Raw genomic sequence first — 13,681 nt, 5'->3', positions numbered from 1 at the left:
TTTTATTTATTTTTTTATTAAAACGACGTCGTTTTGAATTTTTTTAAAAATAGAAATTGACCCATTCGACCCGGTCAAAACCCGAAACCCGGGCCTTGGACCGGGTCAGCCACCGGGCCGGGTTTAAAAACTATAGAACTACATTTTTTTAAAAAAATTGCGCTGTCTTCACTATTTTTTTAAGAAAATAAAGTATTCTCTTGAAAAATTAATTTAATTATCACATCATGAATTGAGTCACCAAATCAACTAAATTTCTTTAAACCAACTATATAGCATTTTAAAAACGCCTGCACGGTCCAGTGTCCATGTGGACAATAAAAAAAAAAAAAAACCTGCACGGTCCAGTGTCCATGTGGACAAGTTCTTATATCAACCCACCATACCGTGATGAGTTTCAAAACACTGGTTCGTTGTCATCAATTCAAGTTTTCACATGCTGGGAGCAAATTTGTTTCCAATCTCGCCCTTGATTTTTTCTCCCTCGTTTCCCGCCCTTTTTTTCTAAGAGCATCGTACATCGACTGTGACATGCGTGGGCTCTTGTTTTGAGCTCGACGGGCTTGACCTTGCGCTGCCTAATCTCTGTCTCTGATTAAGGATCAAACAAAAACACCTCGACGCACACGTTAATTTTTTTTTTTCATGATTAAAGATCCATTTAATTCATAGATATCAATCACAATCCCAAATGAAATCCAACACACACACGCACATGTTATTTATTATATATTATATTCGTTTTTTACTTTAATTTTTCAATCCTATCTTATAATTTATTTAAGCCTGGAGAGATGATGCATGAAGAAGAAGCTGTGTCGGATGAGATGGAAATAACAACAAAAAACTACAAGAAAAACCACACAAGGTTTACTGCGAAGAATGTTGCTCATGTGAATTCATAATTTTATTTTTTTTTAAATAAAATATATATGAATTGTTTCTTTAAAAGGTTTACAAAATATTTAAATAAATTAAGAAAACCAACATTCCTTAACAAATAATAAACTCCAAAATAAATTCGTCGTAATAAAACTCCTAATAAACATAGAAAAAAATTGACTCGATCAAGAGCATCTGGCCCTGAAATATAGTTTTGGAATATCCAACTATTCAAAAGCAACGCCATGGCTTTTTAACAAGAAAATTACCTAGAAAAATTTAAAATTGATTTAATAATTAGATTTTTTAATATCTCAACTCTAAGATCTTTTCTTAAACTTGGATTTATACCACTGATCCATAAAAATATGGATTATTATCCGAATACAGTATATCTAAGTTAGGTCCCCGTCTAATAATGTTGGATTATTATCCGAATTTAGTCGCTCTTGTCTACATCAGAAGGTTTCAAATCTGTCACGTGTCATCTTTACTAGCATCCCAGGTGTTTTTTTACCCTACTTGACATTTTTCTTTAACTCTCTGTTTTTATTATTTCTTGGTCTAATTTTTTTTTCAAATGGAATTAAGAACTTAACAGGTGTCATCATGCTCATGAACCATGCTATCATTTATTAGATGTTTAATTGGTGGGGGATGTCACGACCCACGCACCACTACTTAAATATAATAATATCAAAATATAATAATATATTTGATATGAAAAGTTTTTTAAAGTATTTTCTAAATATATTATAATATTTTTTTTATTTTTAATATTAGTAGATTAAACTAATAAAAAAATTTAAAAATATATTAATTTAAAATTTCTTCAAACCAATCATATTTTTAAAACATACTCAACCGCAATTTCAAGAGAAAAAAAAAAAACATGCAGGTAAAATTTGAGAGAGCGAAGACAGGGTGTGAACTTTCACAGAGATGTCGAGCATTCCAGATGAAAATACGCCGGGGGAGGGTGTGGCTATGATACCAAGGCTTGAGGGCATAAACAATTACAACGAATGCCATTCTATTTGTCACAGTGAATTACTTTTGTGTCCTTGGGGGTTAGGTTGGTCGTGTGGGGGCCGACTGCTCTATATTTAGGGATTGACGACCACTTCAACAAAACAGATAAAATCTAGCTGTCTGTTTTTGATTTTCTCTTCAATTTAAATTATTATAAATACATTAATTTATTGAAATTTCAAATTAAATAAGAATGTATTTTATATATTATCATATTAAATACCACTCAATTTATACATTATTTTTGAATAACAGTACACAACCTTTTTATTATATCAACAACTTTTTTCCAAACCCATCTATTTTTAAAAATCTTATTTTATTGCTTTTATAATAATAAATAGTTCATTGTTGTATAGTTAAATAAATAATATTTTAATTTTTTTTATTAATTTGATGGGTCTATAATTTGAGTTGTGAATTTAACAAATTAGTTTAGATTGACCTAAATTAGTTTAAATTATTAGTATTTTGATATATATTTTTTAAAAATTTAATTTATATACATTACATTTTAAGTTCATTATTAAAATTCGATGTGCAGATAAAAATTATACTAATCAATTACCTAGCAACAAGTTAAATCATTACCATAGGAGGATATGATGGTACATTAACTCTGACACATGATTGATAATGGATAAAAACAATATGATCTCTATAATTGTCGTAAAAGTTAGTTCCTTCTCCTCTCCCTTTTTTATTTTTTATTTTTATTTTAAAATAAATGCCTTGTGCTTAGATTTGCATTTGTGGATCACAAATCAGTTTGCTTATTCATAAATATTTTTGGAAAAAAATTATTATTATATTATTTTAATATATTAACATTAAAAATATTTTTTATAAACTTTAAAAAATATTATTTCAATATATTTTAAAATAAAAATATTTTAAAAAATAATAACTACCATAACAACAAATAAATTCTAAAATAAGATACAAGAAAAAAGGTTTCAACGCAACGCAACATATTTTTTAACCAATAGCTAGAGAGAGATCCCAAGAGTGACAGGAGGCAGGAGCCTCTTCGCAATTATACCCTAAGAAAAGCAAGAAAAAAAAACAAAAGAGGCAAGGAGCCTAACGCCACTATATATCAAGATGAGAAAACAAACGTGACCTTGTTGCTGCTATTACTTATTACCAAACAAACAAACCAAAGATACCGGTAAAAAAAGAAAAAAGAAAAAAAAGAGAGAATGAAAGATCAGTAATTGGGCATTAAATCATAAGAAATAAAACCCTAAAGACCCTTGTTGTGAGAACAAATCCGGCTAGAATCAATCCCTGCCTTCAATTGACAAATCCAACGGCTCAGATCTGTCCACCGTTAGTGCTTATCACTCTCCTCTTTCCTCACTTCACTCTGCTCCTTCCCCACTCTCTCTCTACCTTCTCTCAGAATAACATGGCTGAAGCCACCATCTTCATTGATCACCTGCTACACTTTTAACTACCACTCTGATCTCCGTGTTTATAATCAAAGTCCCAATCTCTGCCACAAATCCACTGTTTAACACGAAATCAAAGATTCTGCTTTCAGTTTCTTTCTGAAGTTTTAACTCCTGGGGTACATGGGTTCTTGGTTTTGATCAACATACCTACTCATTTGAATCTAACAAACAAAACCCGGTTTTGTTTTATCACTTTTTAACTAAAATTTAGCTCGAAGTTTTAATCCTTACACTTATATCTAATGATCACAGACATATATTCAAAGGTTTTGCCTGACATCTCAAAGCGATCAATGCTCAAAAACGAGGAGTTCAACAAGCTAATTAGAGAGCAAAGGCTACAACAAGAGGCAGCAAGTGAAAGAGAGAAAGAACTCAATATTTATCGAAGTGGGTCAGCACCGCCTACTGTAGAAGGGTCTTTAAGCTCTATTGGAGGCTTGTTTGATGGTACTGGGATTCCTGGTATCAAAAAGAGCAATAAAGGTGAGTTTTTGAGCGAAGAGGACTTTAGGTCTGATCCAGCTTATGTTAATTATTATTATTCTAATGTGAACTTGAATCCAAGATTGCCCCCTCCATTATTGTCAAAGGAGGATTGGAGATTTGCACAGAGATTACATGGTAGTAGTGGTGGTTCTAATTCCGTGGTCGGGGATAGAAGGAAGGGAAGTAGAGGTGGTGATAATGAAGGGCAAAGGTCGCTTTTTGCAGTGCAGCCAGGGTTCGGAGGAGGGCAGGAGGAGAATGGGAATGGAAATGGAAATGGAGTGGAGTGGGGAAGAGATGGGCTTATTGGATTGCCAGGTTTGGGGTTAGGGAGTAGGCAAAAGAGTATCGCGGAGATCATTCAGGTAAAGCTACAATTTTTTTTGTTTATTGTCTGGATTTGTGTTGGTATTAGGAAGATTGGTTGTTGGTACTGTATTTTTCGTTATCTGATAAGGATATTCTGTGGTATTGAGTGTAAATTTGTTGATACCATCATTCTTTTTATGTGGATTTATGTTGCCTAAAGTTGACTCGGTATAGCTATACAAAATTCTTGTTCGCTATTGCATGGCATGAAAACTCCACTTTGTTTTGATAATTAGCTGAATTAATTATATTGTAAAACTTTGTATGTGTTTAGACGTCTTTGTATGCTATACTGAGACTCACTGATACCATCGTTCTTCATAATTTTCATTTCCAGTTATTTGTTTCTTCCTTCGTGATAATTTACTGCAATACTAGAAGAACTCCACTCTGTTAAATCTTATTCCCAAGCTAGGCAGAGTCAGCTACAAGGATCTTTACTCTCCTTTCTGTTTTGTTAAATTCAATTTTTTGATGAGGTATCGCAATTTTTTGATACTTGATCCTCTTTCACCACTTCAGCCAACTCTCATATTTTTAATGAGAGTTAATAAATCTAATTTTCTGTTATTTAATGCCTTCTAGTATTCTCCTCATTGGCAGCTATGGCTCTTCTCAGTTTGGCTCCTCTTGCTTTGTTTGTTTGCCAACTATTTATTGTGCTTAAAAAGACGTGCCTGTCATTATCTCTGGAAAGGAAGAACAAGTTATGTTGTTATTGCTATTATTTTTCAATGGCATTACTCTGATGTGTCGAGGAGTGAGTAGTGACACTGGAGAGGGACAGAGGTCTCACCCCATGACAACTTTTCTATTTCCAGAAAGAAAAATTTAGGGTATTCTAGTTTGATGTTGATCTGAGAATGAGGACCTCTTATGTGATCCTTTTGCTTTCTTTACATGTTTTAGATTTCTAACTGTTTGCTTTCTCTGATCACTTGTAGTGCTGAAAAGTTGTGTAACTATACGTGATGGGGTCATTATTCTCTTTTGCTGTTCCTATGGATGTTGACTGAATCATGCATAAATGTCTACATGCAAATTTCTTTTATTGTATGTTAAAGCATACTTGATTGCTATGGCAAGCCTAATGAAACAGAAGACTTCATTGTTGTGAAATATCTACAGTCTACCAGCAGATTCTTTCCTTTTTTTTATTTATTTGAACACGTAATTGATGTAATTTGCTGATGATGGTTTTGGTGGTTAATTCATGTTATAAAAACTAGTTTCTATTTGAAAGAACTTTCCCTTTTGCATTCCTGTTGTTCTTGATTGATTGTATTTGCTCAAAATTTTTCTGAATTTCTGTCTATCACTTGCTTTCTTGATGATAGATTAATGGTTTAGTTTTGCAATATAGGATGATATGGGTCATGCAAACCCCATCTCAAGGCACCCTTCACGTCCCACTAGCCGCAATGCATTTGATGACAATGTAGAAACTTCTGAAGCTCAGTTTAGTCAGCTGCATGGTGATTTGGCATCTGTTGAGGCTCTATGCTCCAGTTCAAACAAACAGGGCATTTCTGCAGTTCAAAATGTTGGCGCATCAGCTTCTCATACCTATGCTTCTGCATTAGGTGCCTCCTTGTCACGAAGCACTACACCTGACCCTCAGCTTGTGGCAAGAGCTCCTAGTCCTCGCATTCCACCTATTGGAGGAGGTAGGACCAATTCCATGGATAAAAGAGATGTGAGTGGTTCACACTCATATAACAGTATCTCAACAAGCTTGAATGATTCTGAGCTCATAGCTGCTTTGTCTGGGTTGAAGATGTCAACAAATGGTCTAGTTGATGAAGAGAACCACTCACGGTCACGAACACAACATGAAATTGATGATCGCCATCACATGTTCAATTTGCAAGGTGATCAAAACCATGTCAAGAAACAATCATATTTAAATAAGTCACCTGCCAGCACAAACCTTAAAGTACCCACGCTGACTCTGAATGGTCGAGGAGGTTCTCCTTCTCACGCTGGCTCTGAATGGTCGAGGAGGTTCTCCTTCTAACCACCAGAATGCAGACAACATGAATTCTCCATATGCTAACTATGGCTTAAGTGGGTATCCTGTGAATCCTTCATCGCCGTCCATGATAGGAAGCCCTCTTGGGAATGGGAGTCTGCCACCTTTGTTTGAAAATGCTGCTGCTGCTGCAATGGCTGGAACCGGGTTGGATTCTAGAGCACTAGGTGCTTTAGGGCCAAACTTAATGGCTACTGCAGCAGAATTGCAAAATCACAGTAGACTAGGGAATCACACTGCAGGTGTGCCTCTTGTGGACCCATTGTATCTTCAGTACTTGAGATCAAATGAGTATGCTTCTGCACAGCTTTCAGCTCTCAATGACCCCATGCTGGATAGGGGTCAAATGAGTATGCTTCTGCACAGCTTGCAGCTCTCAATGACCCCATGCTGGATAGGGAGTATGTTGGTAATGCATACGATCTCCTCCAAAAACTTCAATTGGAAACATTGATGTCCTCCCAAAAGTCTCAGTATGGTGTTCCTTACCTTGGCAAATCTGGTAGCTTGAATCATAATTACTATGGAAACACTGGATTTGGTCTTGGCATGTCCTATTCTGGAAGCCCATTAGGGGGGCCCCTTCTTCCAAACTCATCTGTTGGATCAGGTGGTCCTTTAAGGCACAGTGAACGGAATATGCGTTTTTCTCCTGCAATGAGGAATCTGTCGGGGGGTGTCATCGGATCTTGGCACTCAGACGCTGGTAGTAACCTGGATGAAAGTTTTTCTTCCTCTTTACTGGAAGAGTTCAAAAGCAATAAAACTAGATGTTTTGAACTCTCAGAAATTGCTGGTCATGTTGTTGAGTTCAGGTAGCTACGTGATTGAACTTTTTCATCATTGTAGTTTAGGCTTCTGTAATTTCACTTATTTTATTTGTACATCTTCAATGAACAGTGCTGATCAGTATGGGAGCCGATTCATTCAACAGAAACTTGAGACTGCAATGACAGAAGAGAAGAACATGGTTTTTGATGAAATTATGCCCCAAGCCCTATCACTAATGACTGATGTTTTTGGTAACTATGTGATTCAGAAGGTATTTTCTCATCAGAAGAACTTGAATTCTTATGATGTACTTATCATGCCTTTGATTCTACTGTGACCTTTAGTGCTTATCATGTGCTTAAGTCTTTTCACACACCCTCACCTACTCTAAAGAAAGCGAAAAAGAAAAGAAAAGAAATGAGTTACATATAAAAACTTTCCTGTTTGTCTTCAGTTTTTTGAGCATGGATCTGCATCCCAAATAAGAGAACTGGCTGACCAGCTAACTGGCCATGTGCTGACCCTTAGCCTTCAAATGTATGGCTGTCGTGTGATCCAAAAGGTATGCTTCCTCAATGACCATGCTTATGGAACCTGTGCTATTTCTAAAGGTGTCTTGTATATTCTGAAGATAGTTTCTTCTATAATCTGCTGTTGTGCCTTATGCCTGCATAATTCTGTTTTTATCATAAGCTAGGCTGAAGACGTGGCCAAATCACTTTTCCTGGCATCTTACTGAAGCCCTTGCTTTGCTATTACTTGCAAACTAATGTTTGACTAAATGTAGAATGATGTGTTAGACTTGGTTAAAACCTAGCCTCTTAGTTTTAATGCTCATTGATCATTATAACCAGGCTATAGAAGTAGTTGAACTGGACCAGCAGACTAAAATGGTGACAGAGCTTGATGGTCATATTATGCGATGTGTACGGGATCAGAATGGGAACCATGTCATTCAGAAGTGTATTGAATGTGTACCTGAAGATGCTATACAGTTTATTGTCTCAACATTTTATGATCAAGTTGTGACACTTTCCACTCATCCATATGGTTGCCGTGTGATACAGGTGTGTAAACTCTGTTTTTACCTGTCACAAACATCTTTGTATGTTTGTCTATATTATTACATAGATTTGATTTGAATTTTATGTGACAGAGAGTGCTGGAGCACTGCCAAGACACCAAAACCCAGCGTATAATGATGGATGAGATTTTGCAATCTGTTTGCATGTTGGCACAAGACCAATATGGAAATTATGTTGTCCAGGTTTGTTGTACATATGTGAATGCTTCTTAAAGTATATGCATTTATTTAACATGGATGGCAATCCAGGGGCAGTTTGTGGGGTCATGTATGTAATTTTATGTTTTGAACATGTTTGGCAAGCAATTGCCAGTGCCAAAGAAGTGCCAATTTCTGACCTGTTGGTCATAGCCCCAGCTCCCACATAGAAGAATCCCTCTTTATTGCATTTTCTGCTTGTTGAGAACTTTAATTCTGATAAACTATTCTTTGATTGGCAAGTTGGTACCCGCCCTTAATTGTACAATTGATCAATGCTAGATAGCAACTTGTGTATAGTTCCATGCAGCACATTATGTTTGATCCCTTTACTGTTGTGGACTCAAAGATGTTCAGTTGATAATAAAACAACCAACTGTCATAATATTTGTGGAAACTTCTCGTGTTTGTATCTGTTAAATGAGCATAATGAACACATCCTTCTTTACCTGATTAATTTGGGGATTTCTAATCAATGACATCATTTGTGAAGTTCATCATGAAGTTTAATTGCCGCCAAAGCATTTGGCTGTTATTCACTGCTAACACCTTTGTATTTCCCTTCTTACAGACACGATTCATGTCCATCAAATCTGTTCTGCAGATTATTATGATAACTGCAATCTCCCTCCCTCTTTCTCTCTAAACACATATTTGGTTTCGTTTTATTTTTAAACATATTTGCTCTAATTGCTTTCAAATAATGTTGCAGCATGTGCTGGAGCACGGGAAACCACATGAGCGTTCAGCAATAATAAAGAAATTAACTGGGCAGATAGTTCAAATGAGCCAGCAGAAGTTTGCCTCCAATGTTATAGAGAAATGTTTAACTTTTGGCACTCCTGCAGAACGCCAGGCCCTGGTGGATGAGATGCTTGGCACCACTGATGAAAATGAGCCTCTTCAGGTCTATGACTTGTCTGTGTGCTGTACCCCTCATAACTAAGATGCTGATAAGCATTTAAAGTTTCTGCGTATTTATTGGCTTATTACCACATTGCATTCTCTCACATCTTTGCCTTGGTTATTGCTATTTTTTTTTTTTTAATTAGCTAATGGTTAGGTTCATTCTCTATAGTTAAAGTTTTAATTGGTGGACTGTGGCAAACTCTTCTGTTTAGCTGATATAATGTGAATCTGTGTGACTTTATTTGGTAATTTGCTTGAATGGGCAATTCTTCGGAGTCATTGATTCCCTGTTTTGACATCATTTCTTGTTATTCCCGCTTCAATGTCTCCGGAGTCATTGTTTCCCTGTTTTGACATCATTTCTTGTTATATGCAGGCCATGATGAAAGATCAATTTGCAAATTATGTTGTACAGAAAGTGCTGGAAACTTGTGATGACCAGCAACTTGAACTGATCCTCAATCGAATAAAAGTTCACTTAAATGCTCTGAAGAAGTATACTTATGGGAAACATATAGTTGCACGTGTAGAGAAACTTGTTGCAGCTGGAGGTAAGCATACTCCCTTTTGCTGCTGATTATATCTGGTTCTCTTGTAACTGATTTGCACAAAAGGAAGAACATCCCTAAATGCTGCAAGCCTTCGGTTCATTGATTTTTGTCCACTATTTGTTTAGTACTCGTTTTTTGATGTTTGATTAAAGACACTCTATTTGTTTAGTACTCTCGTTTTTTGATGTTTGATTAAAGACACGAGTGCTTGGATGAACATTTTGTGGTGTTTCATGAGCAAGATGAGCAGGAAGATTAATGATGTTTCATGTCATGTTTTGTTATTTCTGTAGCAAGTGAAAACATTATTCTATTTAGTATTTTATTGCTTGAAACATGCAGGTAAAATATTAAGATTTTTGAGGGCTGCCAAAGCAAGCTTTTCCCAGACAAGTGCCTGGATTCCATATGCATGTCTCATACACTAATTTAGGAAAGCTTTTGATAGTAATGCATTTTCTTACTCTAGATTGAAGAGAAAAATGCATGCAAAATATCTTTAAATGATCTTCCATATTCAGTTTTATTCTCCTTTTCTTTTTCAATGACATGAAGGACTAATGATACCTAGTATTCTGTCTTTCCTATTGGGGATGCTACATATTAAGATTTTCAGGTGTGGAAGATTAATGATCCATGTTAAATTGCATTGCTTGTGCAGAAATGGCTCTTACAAGTTCTCTGCCTTTTGTTTTGTTTTTTTGCAGAGAGGAGAATTAGCTTCCTTACTCTGCATCCTGCTGCTGCTTAGAAGGCTAGGGTTGTACAGCTAACTGAGGATAGTATTGAGCACCTCTCTCTTTGTACTTCTTTTCATATCTAGTAAGGGCTCTGTCTACTAGTTGAATAGATTGGAGCTGAATGAAAAATAAAAACTGTCGGTTGGACTGAAAACTGTACATTTTTAGTTTGAGGATATAGCTAGAATCAGGATAGCTGAGTTCAGATGGTGAACATGCCGAAGTTCTTGCAGAGAAGATAAAGAATTACTGTACAAGTTTTAAGGGTGTAAAAAGGGAGGTAGTTAATTTATGATCGTGACTGTACAAAATGTTACCAGGCGGAAACAGCTTTTGTGTTTAGGAGGGTATGGAATTTTCCTGATGTATGGGATTTGCTTATCTTTCTTATTTAAAAAACTTTTACTCCCACTTACAATGGTTGTCTGCTTGCCTGGTACAGGAATGGATTTCATTATGTGGGTATATCATGATTTGTCTAAAATTTTATGGTGCCCCTTGAATCATGTCACTAATTGGGTTCAAGAAATATATCATATCCCAGTTGACAATTTCAATTTTATTAGTATTCGGAAGTTTTCTTGGGCGTTGCTGCTTCGCTCGGCTGTCGTCAGTTCTATAGACCAGACCAAAAGAGTGCGTTGAACTCTCCTTTCGGGCGCTCCAAAAGTGTGCGTTGAACTCTCCTTTCGGGCGCTCCCATGAAAATGTGATTGTAAAGAAACGCTTTTCACTCAAAAATCTGTTCTGTTAGGATTTTTCTCTTCATATGCCAAACCCAAACCGTTCGGTCCCCCTTAAAAGCTACTGTTCGGTCTACCTTAAAAGCTGATTAGATAATCAGCTACGTCAACGGCGAAGCTAGAAAACAGAGCTTTTGGAAATGGGTTTCTGAGTGTCATTGAGATGCTTAAAATATTTTCAATAAACATCTACATCCATGGCAATACAGCTACACCAGCAGCGGTAGTCACAGCCAACATTTGTGCAACATGGACACAGATTTAGGCATCCGGTTTCCTAAAATTATTGAAACCCCTTGCAATTCTCTGTATGGGGGGATAAACGAGGCCGAACGAGTAGGAGCTCATAGATATGAACGAGCTGAGCAAAAATCAAAACCAAAAAAAAAAAAAGAGAAGAAAAACCAGCTTTTCTATATAGTAGAAAGCTCATGTATCCTGTTGCTGGCTTGTAATCCACTCAGTGCTATCTTAGATCATCTCCAATGACAAAAATCATTTAGAAAGGCTAAATTGTTGATATGGCTTTTTAAATAGTGTAAATTTATATATATATAATATGCACCCAATGGAAAAAAAACCATTTTAGCAACCCAATTGTATTTTAATATATTTAATATTAATACTTTTGGTTTTTTGAAAAAAGTTATTGAGAAAAATTTAATTGATGAGAAAAGAAATCTTTAAATAATATATTTTAATGTTTTAGCTATTTTGATAGATGCACAGGAATGCTTTTTCTATGATAACCTTCGATTCTCCCATTAGAACTGCAAAATCATAGAAGGAATAGTGTTTTTATTTTTGGCTTTTCTATAGAAGATGCACTTGCTGTGCTAAAATAGAAACACATGGCAATAAGTTCAGTTGCTTTCTCTCTCGACTTTGAGAAGTTCGGTGTTGGCTTTTCCATCCATTTTCTTTGACAAAGTATGTCTAAGGTAGTCAACATACTTAATCGCTTTATACATTTTAGGGCGATTATAATCATCCGCCATTGTCTCAACTGGACCTAGTTCCGCGTCATCATCCGGAATTACAAATGTTGCAATGGACATTCTTGCCGCTGTCACACTCGTCACCGCCCTGTGCTCAATGCTTTTGTATACTCCATTGCTCCAACTCTGGAAAATATAAGAATAGAATCAGACTTGCAGACTACTTTTCGCAACACTAGAAATGCCTTGCCAAATTCTTACCATAACTTTTTTAGTCTTTTTATGCAACAAAAAATCTTGAAGCATTGCTCCTTGTGAATTTCAATAAAATCTTTATCATTCTTGGAAGGAAAAAACAGGAAACATATTTTTAATGTTGTCCTCGCAACCGAACTGAAGAGTATGATTTTGAACTAGAAAATACCTCAATAACATCACCAATATTCACTACTATGGCATTTGGAATTGGTTTCACAGGAACCCATCCTTCCTCGTGCCTTGTCTGGAGACCAGTGATATCATCATCCTGGAGAAGAAAGGTTATGGAGCTCGCATCAGAATGCGGACCAACTCCAAGCACAAGTTCAGGCCTCGAGCAGGTTGGATAATAGTTCATTCGTATTCCTTGCTTCATCATCTCCCCATGCAACCGTTTTAGAGCATCTTTGTCCATTCCCATTAACAATGATATGTTGGCAAAGATGTCCTCAGTCAGCTTAAGAATTTCTGCTGAGTACTGTTCGACTGCCTCCCTAAAAATTAAAGAGAGAACCACAGAGGAAAAAGGTTTGACTTGTTTTTAAACAATAGAGAAATACCTAATATGTTACATAAGCTGTATAGTTATGTCATCTCCTATTGGAAAAGCGCTGAAGTACATACTTGAAACCTGGTATCGTAACCGGCCAGTATTTCATTTTCTTGTATTTTGGGGGTGATGTCACCAGGAACATCAAGTCACACCAGTCGAGTTTTTGATGCTCAGAAACTACATAGCCTTGGCCATATCCATGAATATCATTAGCCGCCATTGCATAATTTCTTTTCTCTTCCAATGGAAATTCAAAAAATGCTGCCACAGCGGCCTTCATTTGCTTTATCACCTCTTCTGACACATCATGATTTGTTATCTACAAAAGAAAAATAAAAAGCATTCTCAGCTGTGCTCTAGCACAAACAAAATTCCAGGCAAAATCTCGTTGATTTGTACCTGAAAGAAACCCCACTCCTTGCAGGCAAGATCTAGCTTCCTCCGTTCATCCTCGTCTCCATTGACTAGCAAGGAGAAATTTATGACTGGTATCTCGGATGAACCTGTACAAATTTCAGTTTCTACTGGTCTGTCTCTGTGTTCCTGTATGTATCTTTCAGGGACACACTGAGAATCTTTTCTCACTATTTCTTGGACACTCGGTACCGGCAATGATTTTCCCCAACCCAACACCTTATCTCCCTGCATGTCTCCATTTTCAACATTTGGATCCAT

At 36.2% G+C, this 13,681-nt stretch overlaps 2 protein-coding genes across 2 annotated transcripts; one reads left to right on the top strand and one right to left on the bottom strand.

Moving 5' to 3' along the window:
* The first annotated feature begins 3,081 nt into the window (after window positions 1-3,081).
* LOC105109591 (pumilio homolog 1-like) lies at window positions 3,082-10,929 on the top strand. Its single transcript, XM_011004340.1, has 11 exons — window positions 3,082-4,225; window positions 5,593-6,196; window positions 6,234-6,577; window positions 6,622-7,076; window positions 7,162-7,303; window positions 7,487-7,594; window positions 7,887-8,099; window positions 8,189-8,299; window positions 9,027-9,221; window positions 9,600-9,774; window positions 10,482-10,929. The coding sequence occupies exons 1-11, from the start codon at window positions 3,614-3,616 to the stop codon at window positions 10,523-10,525; spliced, it is 3,003 nt and encodes a 1,000-aa protein (XP_011002642.1). The 5' UTR covers window positions 3,082-3,613; the 3' UTR covers window positions 10,526-10,929.
* A 1,191-nt stretch (window positions 10,930-12,120) lies between these two features.
* Window positions 12,121-13,681, bottom strand: LOC105109599 (S-norcoclaurine synthase 1-like). Its single transcript, XM_011004348.1, has 4 exons — window positions 13,406-13,681; window positions 13,078-13,325; window positions 12,620-12,947; window positions 12,121-12,381 (listed from the first exon to the last, which is right to left on the bottom strand). The coding sequence occupies exons 1-4, from the start codon at window positions 13,679-13,681 to the stop codon at window positions 12,121-12,123; spliced, it is 1,113 nt and encodes a 370-aa protein (XP_011002650.1).

This window comes from Populus euphratica, unplaced genomic scaffold (assembly GCF_000495115.2).
Source record: "Populus euphratica unplaced genomic scaffold, PopEup_1.0 scaffold227.1, whole genome shotgun sequence".
NCBI lineage: Eukaryota > Viridiplantae > Streptophyta > Magnoliopsida > Malpighiales > Salicaceae > Populus > Populus euphratica.
The sequence above is the reverse complement of the archived record's forward strand: the minus strand, read 5'-3'. Positions and strand labels throughout refer to the sequence as shown.

Coding starts and splice junctions, on each gene's coding strand:
- LOC105109591 (XM_011004340.1), top strand. CDS start 3,614: ATGATCACAGACATATATTCAAAGGTTTTGCCTGACATCTCAAAGCGA. Junction 7,077..7,161: donor GGTCATGTTGTTGAGTTCAG/GTAGCTACGTGA, acceptor TTCAATGAACAG/TGCTGATCAGTATGGGAGCC. Junction 7,304..7,486: donor GTAACTATGTGATTCAGAAG/GTATTTTCTCAT, acceptor GTTTGTCTTCAG/TTTTTTGAGCATGGATCTGC.
- LOC105109599 (XM_011004348.1), bottom strand. CDS start 13,681: ATGGATCCAAATGTTGAAAATGGAGACATGCAGGGAGATAAGGTGTTG. Junction 13,326..13,405: donor AGGAGTGGGGTTTCTTTCAG/GTACAAATCAAC, acceptor TTTCTTTTGTAG/ATAACAAATCATGATGTGTC. Junction 12,382..12,619: donor ATATTGGTGATGTTATTGAG/GTATTTTCTAGT, acceptor TATATTTTCCAG/AGTTGGAGCAATGGAGTATA.